The 16,722-nt window shown below is 35.1% G+C and overlaps 1 protein-coding gene across 4 annotated transcripts in view; it reads right to left on the minus strand.

Annotated features, from left to right (window-relative positions):
• USP47 (ubiquitin specific peptidase 47) overlaps positions 1-16,722 on the minus strand; it is a 117,995-nt gene that overhangs the window by 47,003 nt on the left and 54,270 nt on the right. For all 4 annotated transcript variants that reach the window (XM_008006650.3, XM_037999713.2, XM_008006661.3 and 1 more), the window contains 4 exons: positions 15,610-15,706; positions 7,600-7,745; positions 7,108-7,187; positions 4,893-5,042 (listed from right to left, as the gene is read on the minus strand). In XM_008006650.3, coding sequence (XP_008004841.1) covers positions 4,893-5,042; positions 7,108-7,187; positions 7,600-7,745; positions 15,610-15,706 — 473 coding nt within the window. The remainder of the gene's footprint in view (positions 1-4,892; positions 5,043-7,107; positions 7,188-7,599; positions 7,746-15,609; positions 15,707-16,722) is intronic.

Here is a 16,722-nt window from a genome sequence, read left to right on the forward strand (position 1 = left end):
AACAGAGAATCTAGGCTCCCCACTCAGCATTGGCAGGCACAAGTTGATGTAAGGCCATTTTTTTCTGTGGTGTTTGGTTAGAGCACAGCAGTTATGGTCTAAAAGTTTTCTGGCTTGCTAGGCTGTCTTTTTCCTGGTCCTTCAGTTAAAAAGAACAGGGTTTTTTAGTCTGTGCCCATTGTTGTTTCCAGGCTGCCAGTTTCTTCAGTTCCAAGTCTGGGATATATTAGGCAAAAAGAAAACCCATGGAACTCACCACCGTGCTATTCCTTGGGTGCTGAGGTCCCTAGTGTGTATGCCTTCTCTCCACTTTTCAGTCTTCGTAAGTTTTTTTTATATATAATGCTCAAGGTTTTCAGCTGTTTTAGTGGGAGGAATAGGGATTGCCTCATCTTCCTGAAAGCAGAAGTCCCCACTTTTTAAACTTGTTCCCACTATGTCCAACCATACACATTCCTGGAAAAATGAGGGTACAGTCTGTGGAAGAGATTTTTCTTTATCTGATGCTTACATATTTGGACAAATCTGGACCACTCCTTTACCCAAATGAGTTCTGTGGCTGAGTCAGCCATATAAGAATATCCAAACCACCTGTTATGTCAGGGTAGGACTTATAATATAAACTTGTGTAAACAGTTGAAATGCTTTTGATTTCATAAATACTTACTAATTTAACAATTTTCCATTCAAAACTTTAAAACATTCATTAAACTATGTTTACTTAGGGAACAAGTCTTTTATATAATCTTATTTCTCCAAAGGCACTATATGAAATTAAGCAGCTAAACCCTGATCAAACTTTTGAACACATTTTTTGTCATAATAAACAGGTATTTAAATGTACATAATGAATAACAGAATAAAAGTATCCTAAAAGAAAATGTCCTAGAACACTGTCTGCCATAGAGTAGGTACTAAATAAATGTTGTATGACAAAATATACCAATAAAAAGACAGTGTCTAAAATTTTACTGTTAAATAAAAAAGCACTTCCCTAGATAATGTCAAACATGAGGCTACATCGTTTTTCTTTAATTTATAAATTATGCTTTCATAATTAACAAACAAAAAGTTAATATATCTAATTTCTATGTATTACTAGAATGTACTTAGAACTATCTCCTTATTTAAAACATTCTTACATGGGGTTGGCAATAAGCACAAAGTTACTTTGATCTAGTCAGTGAACATAGAAGGTTCTGTCTAATAAGTCATTAAGAACAAAATTATTTAAGGATTACTACAAGTAATTCTTCAGCTGATATTTTCAGGATTAATAAAAAATATGTAAAACAACAGAAAATTGTAACACATATTTTAGTATTCTCACTCCCTCTCAACATCCCAAGGACATAAATATAAACAAAGTAGTGATATTCTTAAATCACCTTAATCTAATGTAGAATGTAGAGCTTCCCATATTATGTTCCTCAGAATCCTAATGTCTCTTGAAATATTAACAGATATCCCACAGAGAAAGAAAATGCTAGGTTAAACACATTTAAACAAACTTCTCAACTACAGGAATCACTGGGGCATTTACAATATAATATGCACTGTGGTATTTCCAAAGAGGATTATTGTTATAGTTTCCCAAATCTATTTAATCAAGGACACCTTCCCCAAAATATTTACTAAATCCTTTTACAGACTAGTATTCAACAGAACTCAATCTGAGATATACAGAACGGCAGAATAGCCTTTTGATATTGATTCCCTACTTGGGTGAGTAAAATGAAGATCAGAAATCTAACAAATATCAGTTATAATAACTAAAAATCTATTGAATAAAGAAAATATTATTAAAAAAGGCTTTTTTTGGCCTCCCTACTTTACCAGAGCTTATTTTTAAAACTGCAGAAGTCTCCCAGCACTCATTATAAAAATAATCTATTATCACACTAAAAAAGTCCCATGAAAATTGATTGTGGATATTATAATAAATTAGATGAGTGCTAATTTCAGTCCTATTTTAATCCTCCCTATTATTTGCAAGTTAATTTACTTGACCATAAAGATAAAACAACTCCAGAAATTGGACATTTTAGATGAAGATTTAAAAAAGAAAATCCTTGGCTGGGTGTGGTAGCTCATGCCTGAAATCCCAGCACTTTGAGAGGCCAAGACGGGAGGATTGCTAGAGACCGGGAGTTTGAGACCAGCCTGGTCAACACAGCAAGACCCCATCTCTAAAAAATAAAACAAATATTTAATCAATTTTTAAAAAGAGAGAGAGAAAAAAAAGAAAAACCCTTCAATTTTTAAAAGACCTCACTCTCAATTATCTGAAATTAAACCCATAATATTGTGGCACACTAAATGAAACATACAATAAACAGAATATATAATTATCAATGTGTATGTGTGTGTGCACATGCACGTGCTAGTGTATTATGTCTACATCTATTTTTTTTTTTGAGACGGAGTCTTGCTCAGTCACCCAGGCTGGAGTGCAGTGGTGCAATCTTGGCTCCCTGCAGCGTCTGCCTCCTGGGTTCAAGCAATTCTCCTGCCTCAGCCTCCTGAGTAGCTGGGAATACAGGCATGCACCAACATGCCCGGCTAATTTTTAGTAGAGATGAGGTTTCACCATGTTTGTCAGGCTTGTCTCGAACTCCCGTCCTCAAGTGATCCGCCCGCCCTGGCTATCTAAAGTGCTGGGATTACAGGTGTGAGCCACTGTGCCCAGCCTACATCTATATCTAATATATTAAATAAGACAAAAATACCAGTCCACTAAAAAAGGTAGAATAATAATTTTAAGAGTCCAGTTAAAATTCAGGCCAATTTTATATAATCTGAATGAGTGATTTTTATGATACCTCTTTTAACTAGATTTTTGCATTCCATAATTCCAATTCTTTTTAAAACATAACAGTTCACAAAACACAAAACGGCAAGCAGTGACATATAACCAATTTTAGATGCTGTATGATGATATTTGTGGACTAAGAATAGTTAGGCTATAGAGGTGAATTCAGAAAATAATGAGAAATCACTTACCTCTAACTAAAGTTCTCCGAAGGTAGTATCCTCCTTAGAACCCCTATCTTGGGTAGTTTCACCTGCTGTAATTTCCCTCAAGAGATTCCAGCAAAGTCTAGAAAGTTTTAAGTTCTCTTCTGCAAGCCCTATTAGCGCATGTGTGTTATAAACCTGCTCACATACTGCTTCATAGCTGCAACTTCCAATTCCCACTGAACCACCACCACTACTACCACCTATGCATCATCAGTGGAGGATACTACCTTTGGAGAATTCCATTTAGAAATGTGATATTGTTCACATCCCCAGAAGTATCCTCCAAATCACTCCATTACTTTGTCTATTAATGTACTTAAGAGAGTGGTGGCAAATCAGCAGGTGAATACATAATGACATAAAGATTTAGCTAAGCAATTATATTCGCTGAATACTCAAATTAATATGTTAAAAGCTAACCTAAATGTATATATGGAAAATTTTTCATAAAAATACTTTAATAAATAAGGTAGAAAAAATAGTCCATATCACTTGGGACTACTGAATATTTCCCTAGTATATATATTTTGTCAGAAAAATGCGAGTATTTAAAAATTAGTGGAAATCAGTCATTGAAAGACAAATGTTTATTTTTCAAGGATTTTTTCAGTATATCATTTCTACTTTGAACTGCCAAATTAAAGTAAAATAAGGTTTAAAAAATAAAAACCAAAACTAGCCACCCAAACCAAAGCTCATTTAACACACCTAAATGGCCATTTAAAAAGGTAGTACTAAACATCTAAAAAATGTTTCAAATATACTCAGGAAGCTGACTATGAAAAACAGTAGCAGAAAGGAGACTTGATCTTACACTACCCAGAAAAGGTCTTTTACTTAGATGTTTGCTTTGGATCCCCATTGACTGATTCCATAATTTATTGCTGGTTATTTCCTAATAGCCACATAAAGGTAGGAGAAAAAATCAAAAGGAATCAATCGTCCTAGAGGCCAGAGGACTAAACCATATTTGTAGCACTATCTTAGAAGTATAGAAAAGCTTTTAAAAAACTGATTTTTAGCTACAAGCCACCATCAGTTTAATAACAACGTAAATAAGACCAAAACATAAAACATAATGAAATTCTACTTCTTAAAGATATCTTATTCAGCTTTGAAAGCTTCCCCTGGCACATGGTAGGTTCAAATAAATGTTTTTGAGCACTTTACTTTTAAATATCAACTTAAGTCTTTCCATGATTTTCCTGTCGTATAAGTAAATACACATACGTACAGATAAAATACAATTAAAAAATTATTAAAAAGCAATTAAGAAATGGATGACAAGCAGAATGAGAAAATCTCAGCTAATCCCCCAATTAGATACTCAGTATGTGAATAATTAAGGTGATTACAGTTTTGATTCTTCAAATTATCTGTGCTACTACAGTGTATTTTTTTAAACTAAATATTTAGAGTAGGGATGCTTCTTTTAAAAATATGGACTGTTTGTCATAAAAACCAGAGGTGCTTTTTCCAATTTTAAAAGTGTGTGGACCAAAACAATCCCCCCAAAACAAAAAAGTACTTTCCAATGCAAAAGGTGGTCATAATAACAGCATTTATAACATAGACTGTTTAGAGGTGAAAAAAAAGATAAAAGTGAAATCATCTAATCACCTCTCCAAAATAATAAAACACTGAACCATGAGGCAGTACATTTGCATTCACTTTTTCTCTTATAATACATGCACTATTAGGACTCACTGAAGGGTCAAAAATCTTCTAGATCTTGCTAATTTAAATGCAGGAATGACTAACAACCCAAGAAGGTGTATCTAGGATGATACTTACCTTACAAGAGATTATACCACTGTGCTATTATGTATTCTGTGTAAGGATACACAAGCAGTCAGGTGAAAGGTACACACCACACTAGCAAATGCTTGGCTGGACCCATAAGGTCGGATGACCAACGGAATATCAAGATATGTGTCGATTCGCCAACCCTCATAACCACATTCCAGACATCTCACGTAGTCCTTCAGCTTGCCTTGATATAGTTCATTTATAAGATCAGCCTAAAAATAAAATATTTACATTTTTAAGTGTTCCTTAAAAATAATCTTTAAAATATGTAACAATCTACACTTTTTAGAATGGTTTACAAAAGGATATTGATATTTACAGCTAAAATCTTAGAAAACATTAATATTTATCTATAATTATTATATATTTAATATTTAAATTTATCTAAAATTTTATAGAAAAAATTAAAAAAACACAAATCACCTAAAAATATCAATAAAATTAGATTAACACTAACTTGAGTCAGTGTGCAAAAATTAACGATTTCAATACTCATCATGAGAAAACCTATTAATGTAAGTTTTGATGAAATTAGTTACCAATTTATTATACCATTAAGCCTCAAATTATCTTTACATTAAGATGAGAGTAAATCCTAACCTATCACTTTAGGCATGTTAATAATTATACAGCTAAACAATTGTTTGAGTTTTTATAACTTACATATGTCTATCACCACTTCTCACAATAATATATTCTGATGTATAAATCATATCCTCTAGCTCAAGATGCAAATCAAACCTTTTAGCTTTCAGTAATATACATGGAACAATTTTATGGAGAAATATTACACAACAATCTTTTAAAAATGTATGGAAATTCAAAAAAAATCTTAAAATCCACCTCTCTCAAAATATCCTCACCTAAAAGAATGGATCTCTCACCTAGTCCCCAAACTTAGTTAACTAGGGCTTTTCTGACTCAAAGGCAGCAGGTAACTCCCTAAGTAAGAACCAAAGAATCTTGTTCCAAAACTTAGGAACTTAGTAGGAATGCCCCAACTGATCTTAATGGAAGTGTTGACCCACAGAAAGGGATGTAAAAAGGAAGAAGGGTAACTTCAGACCTATGAAAAAGAAACAGCCCCCAATACCATCTACATAGTTACTAAAACACAGCCCCATAAGACTATGGAGAGAAACTAGATCATTAAATGAACTTAAATTTTTTTCGTTATCTCCTAAGTAAGAATAGGCATGAGGATAAGTGTACTACATTTTGCCTCTTTCATAAATTTACATTTCTTCAAACAAATAGGATTTATAAGCCTTTAAACGAGATTGACCATCACTGTCTACACTAATACCACTTATTTAATGAAGCCTTCGTCATTCATCAGCATCAGTCATATGTGACTGTCTTCTTCACCTAGGCCAGCCTTTTGAAGTGGTTCAAACCAGTGTTTTTCAAATACTGAATAGCAAATCACCATAAGAAAGTAATTTACACTGCAACCCAGTGCACGCAACTTCAACAAGAGCTTCATAAAATAATACTTACTCTAATGTGATGTTCTCTTGTGCTCTATTCTATTCCATTTTTTGAAAATGCTGTTGTAGGTCTAATAAACTGATTTTATAAGCCGTGAATAGATTGTAATCTACATTTTGAAAAACTCTGGTACAAGCAATCATAGTAGTTCCAATCAGATATCAGACCCTTCTAGCTACCTTATATACTCTTCCCCTTTTATCCCTGTGACCTTCTTTTAGTATACCCAGTATAAATCCTCCCATGTACTGAGCCCCATTCCATTCAGCCTTACTCCTCATCCTAATATCTAATGTTCTTTCCACTCCTAACCTGGTCCTCTTTCCATTACATAAGAATAGGGTCAGATTAATGAGGATCCTAAATGTCAAATACGTAAGACTATACTTCCATTGGTCAAAATAAAAGTAATGCTTCATGACTAGTGTTACAGATTACAGGACATATAATTTACCTAATTATCTGAAAATGCTGTTCAAAAATCATCCCTAAAACACATATATACAGCTTTTAAATGTATAATTTTCAGAGCTAAAAGACAGCTCCCAGGTTATACAGCCCAATTTCCTTAAAGATGACAAAACTGAAGTCTAGGGTGGTTTAATGATGGTATTTATAATTCAGTTAATGGCTAAATGAGAGCTCAGTACTTTCAATTCCCCATTGGGTACTTTAACCAGGAGACTAATCCCCAAGTTCCAAAACATTCCAATGGAATAAAAGTCATTTAAGGTAATGAGTGATTTATTAGGAAACAGTCCCCTGGATTTGAGAGATGTAAATTACCTGTTCTGTTTGCTTCCATTTCTGTTCCAAAGCATCAAACATGACTCTGCATAGTTCTTGTACATCATGCTGCTGCCAAGCTATTTTAAGATAAAATTCAATTAGAAATAGCAATAAACTTAATGTAATGAAACAATCTGTTGTTTAAAAGCAAATAGGCAGAAATATTGAAAAGTCTACTTTCAATAATGCCAAATTTAAAAAAGAACACAAGAATATATATGACAGTCACAAAAAGGCATTCACACACCAGAAAATAAAGAGATTGCAGCATTCTACAAATAGTATATACTTTATGGTGCTACAATATTTGTCATGTTTGTTATTTTTCATTGTAGAGTTACGAAATGTGTTAGAAAATCTAGGACAACAAACTTGCAATGAAAGGTTTAAGATAAAGGTAATTAAGTTATGTGTAATGTGTTTGTAATACTATTGTCTCCTAGAATTGTCTGAATATTAGAACACTTATCATTACAAGAGAATTAGTACCCTCACTACTATCCCATCCAAAGCTCCTTGTAACATCTGTGGTTTCAATTGCTCTCTTTTTGCTGGTTTGTAACAAAACAAAAAGCCTTTGAAGTTGGTATGGAATACTTGTCACTGGATCTTCTTCAGATTCTTCAAATTCCCACCTATTAAAACAAAATGTTAATAAATTATTTATAAAATAATTTTATTATTTACAAGCATAATTAATATCAAAATCATAATAATGTAAGATTTTAATCCTGGAAGCTATACAGAGTTTGAATGCTAATTGAAACGAATAATATCTAATGAAACATTAGTGCCTCCCTAATTCATAAATTCAGAAGAACTTTTGATTTTAATAAGAAAAGGAGTAACAAGGCAAAAGTTCTCAAGAAAAAAAGGCAAAGCTCATTTAACTGTGGCACCTGAATCTGACCATAACCTCTGTCCTAATTATTAATTCACAAAAATACAGGAAACAGAAGAATACTATTACATGAGATACTACAGCATACAACCATCAAAACCCAAACTGTGGAAAACTACAGGATAGATGACATCGGTTTTTCTTCTATTTTTTGTAGGGAATAAATTGCAAGGATGAAAAAAGATAACAGAGGATTATAAACAAATTAAACAGATTAAGAATTTTATTAATCGATTGCAACATACAGCTCATATGGATCCTGATTTAAACAAACTGTTAAACAAGGCAATCAGGGAAATCATAGCCCTGACCTGAGAAATAATTTACAGATGATATGGTGGAGGTGTGCTTCCAAATAATCAAGTTGGAGGGTATAGACAAAAACGATTGATTATGAGTTGATATTAATAACATTCAAAGCTGAATGATTGGTGAAGAGGGATTCACTACACTATCTTTTTTTTTTTTTTTTTTTTGAGGAGTCTCGTTCTGTCGCCCAGGCTGGAGTGCAGTGGGACAATCTTGGCTCACTGCAATCTCTGCCTCCTGGGTTTAAGTGATTCTTCTGTCTCAGTCTCCTGAGTAGCTGGGATTATACACATGCACCATGAAGCCTGGCTAATTTTTGTATTTTTAGTAGAGACTGGGTTTCACCATGTTGGCCAGGCTAGGCTCAAATTCCTGACCTCAAGAGATCCACCCACCTCCGCCTCTCAAACTGCTAGGATTATAAGTGTGAACCACCACACTCAGCCTACTTCCCATTTTTTGAAAGTTTAAAATTTTCTGTAATAAAAAGATTTTAAAAGGGAATACAAGAAAGTAAACAAAATAATAATTCAGGTAAGATTTTCACCCTCACAAACTTATGATAAACAGCAGTCTAGCCCTAGTTACAGCTACTGTCTCAATAACAAATGAATTCCCAACTGAAGAACTTAAGATCTCATGGAAAGAAATAAGATTGAGGTACTAAAGTTAGTAACGTACCCACAAAAGTCTACAATAATTCTATATTCATAATATACATCTAAGACAAAATATTAAGTGACAACAATATTAAAGTTATTTTACATCTTAAGTTAGCATTAAGATTGCTGTTTCCCCACTTTTTAGTTTCAAAAGGAGGTTTGAGCTTTAATTTTTCTCTGTCACACTTTACAGACATACTAAAAGGCTTTTTTTTTTTTTTTTCTTTTCGGTATGGCTTTCTATTAGAGTGTTCAATATTTTTCTTACTTTAGGACTGAGAAGTCACAGCTCTGTTCTCATCTTCCATTTTTCACACACTGGCACTCCCTTCTGCCTCACAGAAGTGAATGAAGTACATTTCACCTTTTTCTTCTTAAGGCTTCCCTGCAAACACCTCTATTCAATACCTGACTTCTGCTTTAATCCTCCACTCTTCTATTCTCAATCCTTAGCTCCCTTTTTTCTGGTTATCTTCAATAGCGGGTACTTATACTGGCATTATGAGATCAAAAATTCTCTTGGTAACTGTGAGAAAACATTGGTTAAAACAGAAAATGCTCAAATTTCTTGTGTGGGAAATTCACTAATAGGGAGGAATTACTGTAATAAGACTGAATTCTCACCTGTCCTTTAGTCCTGGTACAAATACCTAAAAAGGTTTTAAATCTTGCTGGTACTTGCCGTTACTTTAGTCACCTAAGTTAGAAACTTTGGTGCATATGTGATTCTTTCCTTTCCTCTACTCCTAAGTATAATTTGTTACTAAGCCATGTTAGTTTTCAATCTCAAATATAACCACTGCCACCATCATCATTCTGACTCTAATATATCCATGCCTGGTTTAATAACAGATTCCTCCAGGGTTCTCTGTCTTTCAAATCAATCCTGCACACTGCACTATATAAATTTCCCTAAAACAATGTATTTAACACATGACATACATGACTCCAAATCAAGTGGCAGGTTATCTATTGGCCTTCTTCCCAAAAAGTAAAGAAAATAAAACCCTATCCTTTTATGCTAGCGCTACTCTCTACTCTCTAGTCTATCCTTTTACACTAGCGCTACTCTCTAGTCTATCCTTTTACACTAGCGCTACTCTCTACTCTCTTTTACACTAGCGCTACTCTCTAGTCTATCCTTTTACACTAGCGCTACTCTCTACTCTCTTTTACACTAGCGCTACTCTCTAGTCTATCCTTTTACACTAGCGCTACTCTCTACTCTCTCCTTTTACACTAGCGCTACTCTCTAGTCTATTCTTTTACACTAGCGCTACTCTCTAGTCTATCCTGTTACACTAGCGCTACTCTCTACTCTCCTTTTACACTAGCGCTACTCTCTAGTCTATCCTTTTACACTAGCGCTACTCTCTACTCTCTCCTTTTACACTAGCGCTACTCTCTAGTCTATCCTTTTACACTAGCACTACTCTCTACTCTCTCCTTTTACACTAGCGCTACTCTCTACTCTCTCCTTTTACACTAGCGCTACTCTCTACTCTCTAGTCTATCCTTTTACACTAGCGCTACTCTCTAGTCTATCCTTTTACACTAGCGCTACTCTCTACTCTCTAGTCTATCCTTTTACACTAGCGCTACTCTCTACTCTCTCCTTTTACACTAGCGCTACTCTCTAGTCTCTCCTTTTACACTAGCGCTACTCTACTCTCTTTTACACTAGCGCTACTCTCTACTCTCTTTTACACTAGCGCTACTCTCTAGTCTATCCTTTTACACTAGCGCTACTCTCTACTCTTTTACACTAGCGCTACTCTCTACTCTCTTTTACACTAGCGCTACTCTCTTTTACACTAGCGCTACTCTACTCTCTCCTTTTACACTAGCGCTACTCTCTAGTCTATCCTTTTACACTAGCGCTACTCTCTACTCTCTTTTACACTAGCGCTACTCTCTACTCTCTCCTTTTACACTAGCGCTACTCTCTAGTCTATCCTTTTACACTAGCGCTACTCTCTACTCTCTTTTACACTAGCGCTACTCTCTAGTCTATCCTTTTACACTAGCGCTACTCTCTACTCTCTCCTTTTACACTAGCGCTACTCTCTACTCTCTCCTTTTACACTAGCGCTACTCTCTAGTCTATCCTTTTACACTAGCGCTACTCTCTAGTCTATCCTTTTACACTAGCGCTACTCTCTACTCTCTCCTTTTACACTAGCGCTACTCTCTAATCCTTTTACACTAGCGCTACTCTCTACTCTCTCCTTTTACACTAGCGCTACTCTCTATCCTTTTACACTAGCGCTACTCTCTACTCTCTCCTTTTACACTAGCGCTACTCTCTAGTCTATCCTTTTACACTAGCGCTACTCTCTACTCTCCTTTTACACTAGCGCTACTCTCTAGTCTCTCCTTTTACACTAGCGCTACTCTCTAGTCTCTCCTTTTACACTAGCGCTACTCTCTACTCCCTTTTACACTAGCGCTACTCTCTAGTCTATCCTTTTACACTAGCGCTACTCTCTAGTCTATCCTTTTACACTAGCGCTACTCTCTAGTCTATCCTTTTACACTAGCGCTACTCTCTAGTCTATCCTTTTACACTAGCGCTACTCTCTAGTCTATCCTTTTACACTAGCGCTACTCTCTAGTCTATCCTTTTACGCTAGTGCTACTCTGTGGCTAGTCTATTCTTTTACAGTAGCGCTACTCTGTGGATAGTTTATCCTTTTACACTAGCACTACTCTGGATAGTTCAATGAGGTTCTTAGTTCTACATTAAGAAACATCATGAGTGCTCTCAGGCTTTGTTTCCCTACCTGCTATAAACTTCACTCTATTCTCACAATCTCAAGGCCTTCCTTTCTGTTTGACCTCATGTCTAGCTCCCACTTCCTTACTCACTGGGATTGTCACAATGGATTTCTAGTTTCTTTTGTTCTTCAAAGACCTTCACACTTCTGGCTTCTTATGCCTTGTATGCTCTTACCATAAACCTTTAGAGGGCTTGTTCCTGTGAAGTTCCTGGAATGTCCTCAGGGAGGCCCTTACTGTCTACTACCTGAAGCTGTGACCCTCCCCGCCTCTTCTCCTGACAATTACTCCTTCCACATTATTCTGCTTTATTTTCTACCTACCATATATGATTCTGTGAAATGAGCTTATATATAGTTTTATATAAGCTCTAAATGAGGTACTTTGTCTTACTCATCACTCTAATCCTTATACCTAAAAAGAATGCCTGGCACACACTAAGTGTCCAATACATGTTAGATGATGAATAACCCTGGCTATGCTCTTAATTTCCCCTATAGTGCTATAAATTTACAGTCCACTTTTCTTTTTTTTTTTTTTAATAATTTATTTATTTATTATTATACTTTAAGTTGTAGGGTACATGTGCATAACATGCAGGTTTGTTACATATGTATACTTGTGCCATGTTGGTGTGCTGCACCCATCAACTCCTCATTTACATCAGGTATAACTCCCAGTGCAAGCTCTCCCCCCTCCCCCCTCCCCATGATAGGCCCCGGTGTGTGATGTTCCCCTTCCCGAGTCCAAGTGATCTCATTGTTCAGTTCCCACCTATGAGTGAGAACATGCGGTGTTTGGTTTTCTGTTCTTGTGATAGTTTGCTAAGAATGATGGTTTCCAGCTGCATCCATGTCCCTACAAAGGACACGAACTCATCCTTTTTTATGGCTGCATAGTATTCCATGGTGTATATGTGCCATATTTTCTTAATCCAATGTCACTGATGGACATTTGGGTTGATTCCAAGTCTTTGCTATTGTGAATAGTGCTGCAATAAACATACGTGTGCATGTGTCTTTATAGCAGCATAATTTATAATCCTTTGGGTATATACCCAGTAATGGGATGGCTGGGTCATATGGTACATCTAGTTCTAGATCCTTGAGGAATCGCCATACTGTTTTCCATAATGGTTGAACTAGTTTACAATCCCACCAACAGTGTAAAAGTGTTCCTATTTCTCCACATCCTCTCCAGCACCTGTTGTTTCCTGACTTTTGAATGATCGCCATTCTAACTGGTGTGAGATGGTATCTCATTGTGGTTTTGATTTGCATTTCTCTGATGGCCAGTGATGATGAGCATTTTTTCATGTGTCTGTTGGCTGTATGAATGTCTTCTTTTGAGAAGTGTCTGTTCATATCCTTTGCCCACTTTTGGATGGGGTTGTTTGTTTTTTTCTTGTAAATTTGTTTGAGTTCTTTGTAGGTTCTGGATATTAGCCCTTTGTCAGATGAGTAGATTGCAAAAATTTTCTCCCATTCTGTAGGTTGCCTGTTCACTCTGATGGTAGTTTCTTTTGCTGTGCAGAAGCTCTTTAGTTTAATGAGATCCCATTGGTCAATTTTGGCTTTTGCTGCTGTTGCTTTTGGTGTTTTAGACATGAAGTCTTTGCTCATGCCTATGTCCTGAATGGTACTACCTAGGTTTTCCTCTAGGATTTTTATGGTATTAGGTCTAACATTTAAGTCTCTAATCCATCTTGAATTAATTTTCATATAAGGAGTAAGGAAAGGATCCAGTTTCAGCTTTCTCCTTATGGCTAGCCAATTTTCCCAGCACCATTTATTAAATAGGGAATCCTTTCCCCATTTCTTGTTTCTCTCAGGTTTGTCAAAGATCAGATGGCTGTAGATGTGTGGTATTATTTCTGAGGACTCTGTTCTGTTCCATTGGTCTATATCTCTGTTTTGGTACCAGTACCATGCTGTTTTGGTTACTGTAGCCTTGTAGTATAGTTTGAAGTCAGGTAGCGTGATGCCTCCAGCTTTGTTCTTTTGACTTAGGATTGTCTTGGAGATGCGGGCTCTTTTTTGGTTCCATATGAACTTTAAAGCAGTTTTTTCCAATTCTGTGAAGAAAGTCATTGGTAGCTTGATGGGGATGGCATTGAATCTATAAATTACCTTGGGCAGTATGGCCATTTTCACGATATTGATTCTTCCTATCCATGAGCATGGTATGTTCTTCCATTTGTTTGTGTCCTCTTTTATTTCACTGAGCAGTCTACTTTTCGAGTATTAAAACAGATGGTTAAACAAGTGCCCATGATCCCCGTTCCTATGCATACTCTCCAAAACAGGCATATCATCCAACTATCTGGTCTGTGCTAGTTTTGAGAGCAGACTCTGAACTCTATCTATTAACCTCATCTTCCAGTACTCTGACAAAACTCTGGTGATGATCTCCTGGACCCCCCTGCAACACACTGTGCTTGTTGGCATCAGCTAGTGTACAGGCAGAATAGGGTAGTGAATCCTAGCATCTGCTAGGTGCAACTTCTAGCAGTGTGCTTTCAGGCAAAGCTATTTCTCTGTGCCTTCAGTTACCTTCTTTATAAAATGCTGACAGTAATAGCATAAAATTCATACAGTTACTATGAGAATTAAGTGAGTCTACATATAAAGTGCTCAGAACACTACCAGATACAAACAATAACTAACACTCAGGTAGCTCTTACTATTATTTACTTTCACTTTTGACAAGCCTCCTATCTGAACAGTGTATTCTTTTTCTTCTCAACCTGGCCAAACCATACCTAGCTTCATGACCTACCTGAAGCTTACTTCTTCTCCAAGTTTCACCAACCTTTCTTCTCTTTAAGCTCTAATGGTATTTGGCTGTCTTTAAATGTTATTTAAACTATTTCAAACATACACATATTGCTATTGTAGAAAGATTTATAAATTACTCAAGAACAAAGATCTTATATCTAATTCCCTCTCTATCCACCAAGTGCCTAGCATTTAAACACTACAGGGCGATACATGCATACGGAATGACAAATACATCAACTTTTACAAGTTAAGTTCAGATGACAAGCTGATAGATGAATCTAATGGTGATATAATGTTGTCTGAGTAATACAATCAGCAATATTAAAAGTTCCAAAAATAACCTATATACATATTTACAGTAATTTAAAGATGTTACTGGAAAGTAACACAAAAAAAGGGAAAAAAAATCAGTTTACTCATACTTAAAAGTATCCTTAAAAACTAAAAAATTATGTGTTTATCTTAAAGAAAATATACAAAGCAAAGGTGTGTTAAATGTGTCATAATAGGATATTCATAAAAATAAATGTTTGATTTCAGGGTTTACTTAAATATAGACTTCTACCACAGAGCATTTTAAACCATCTGATGTATATTTTAGAAACACACACACATGCACACGCACACACAGGTACATGAAACAAGCTGTAAATATTATATTTTAATTAGAAACAAAACTTGCAAGTTAAAAAAAAAAAAACCTCTGGATTCTTAAATTGACAGGTGGAAGGAGAGTATGGATTCATATATTCAAATTATCTCAAAAGCAGTCATTTATTTCTTCATAAAGGGTGTTAAGACTACGAGAGAGGGAAGATTTTTACCCTATATGTAAATCTTATCAATTTTATCCTTTTGCTCTCTATATACTTCTGATTCTCTCTTTGCACACATTTTCCATATACCTGTTTTTCACAAGATCTTTGTTATTATGTAAGGAAAGAAGTTATATCTTATGGTGTGAGAAATGCCCCAAATTTTAAAATAACTGCAAGAAGATAAATTTTGTTAAAGGCAATATTTTCATTCTTAAATCAATTTTATTTATAAAATTTTTTGGAATACTCACTTATATAATGCATTCCTAAATTCAGGAGTCATAAAAAGTGTTTGCAAAAGGCTATTCAAATAGCAAGTCATTGCTTGGTTTACTAGTCCCACATATCCTTTAAAGAGAAAATACAAATATACATTAATCAGCATTTACATTAAAAATAACAAAAACATAGTAAGAATTTAATTCATAGTAAAGATTCAGAGGTTAAAGTTACTATTCATTTGGAAATTATTTCAATTTGTTCAATAGCACCTAAGAAAAGATCCCTTTTCTAATATGTGCTCTAAGTAGGCTTTGTTTTGCAGAAAATGTCAGGATACCTTGTTATAGATATGTCCAGAGATACACATGGAGATTATATGACATTAAATAACATTTCAAGGGTAATATGTTTAGTAAAGTATGTGTTACTGGCATAGACATAATCTTTTTCCCCCAAATCTAAAAGTTTAAGCATATTAAACTTTTAAACATATTAAACTAGATTATAATGGAAAAGTATAAACATATTCACTTTAAATAGCATCACACACATCCAATGTAGAAAGACTACACAGAACCAGTTATCCCTGTCATTAAGTCCTATAAACCAATTTCTGTAAGAATGAATAACATACAAGATAAATTCACTACATGCAAACTCACAAAAGCTGAGACTCTAAGTAATGCGGAGTGACTTCATCTGTTTCGACAAGCCTGTCAATGAAATTCTATAGATCAGCATGCTGTGCAAAGGGTAATATGGATCCCACACCATCTGTACTTGTATGATTCCAAGAAAAGACCAAGTATGGTAGCTATCTGCTTTTCACTTTGTACTAAGGTTCAAACTTTTATTTTTTTCATCTTTATTTTAAGAACCGTGTATGCGTGGGTGGTTTTTATCTTAATCTACATCATTGTATTATTTTAAAATGCTTCTATTCCAGACTACTCCCCACTTGAGTTGTTCTCATAGGATCCTACATTTAATCCGTATTAGAGCCTTTATCTCACTGTTTTGTAATGACCTGTTTGCTTATATGTCTTCCCCATCCGACTGTGAAAGCAGGGGTTGAATCTGATTTCTATCTCTCCTATTACTTAGCACAGTAGCAGATGCACATGAGGAGGCAATGTGTATGA

Source organism: Chlorocebus sabaeus, chromosome 1 (genome assembly GCF_047675955.1).
Source record: "Chlorocebus sabaeus isolate Y175 chromosome 1, mChlSab1.0.hap1, whole genome shotgun sequence".
NCBI classification, from domain to species: Eukaryota; Metazoa; Chordata; class Mammalia; order Primates; family Cercopithecidae; genus Chlorocebus; species Chlorocebus sabaeus.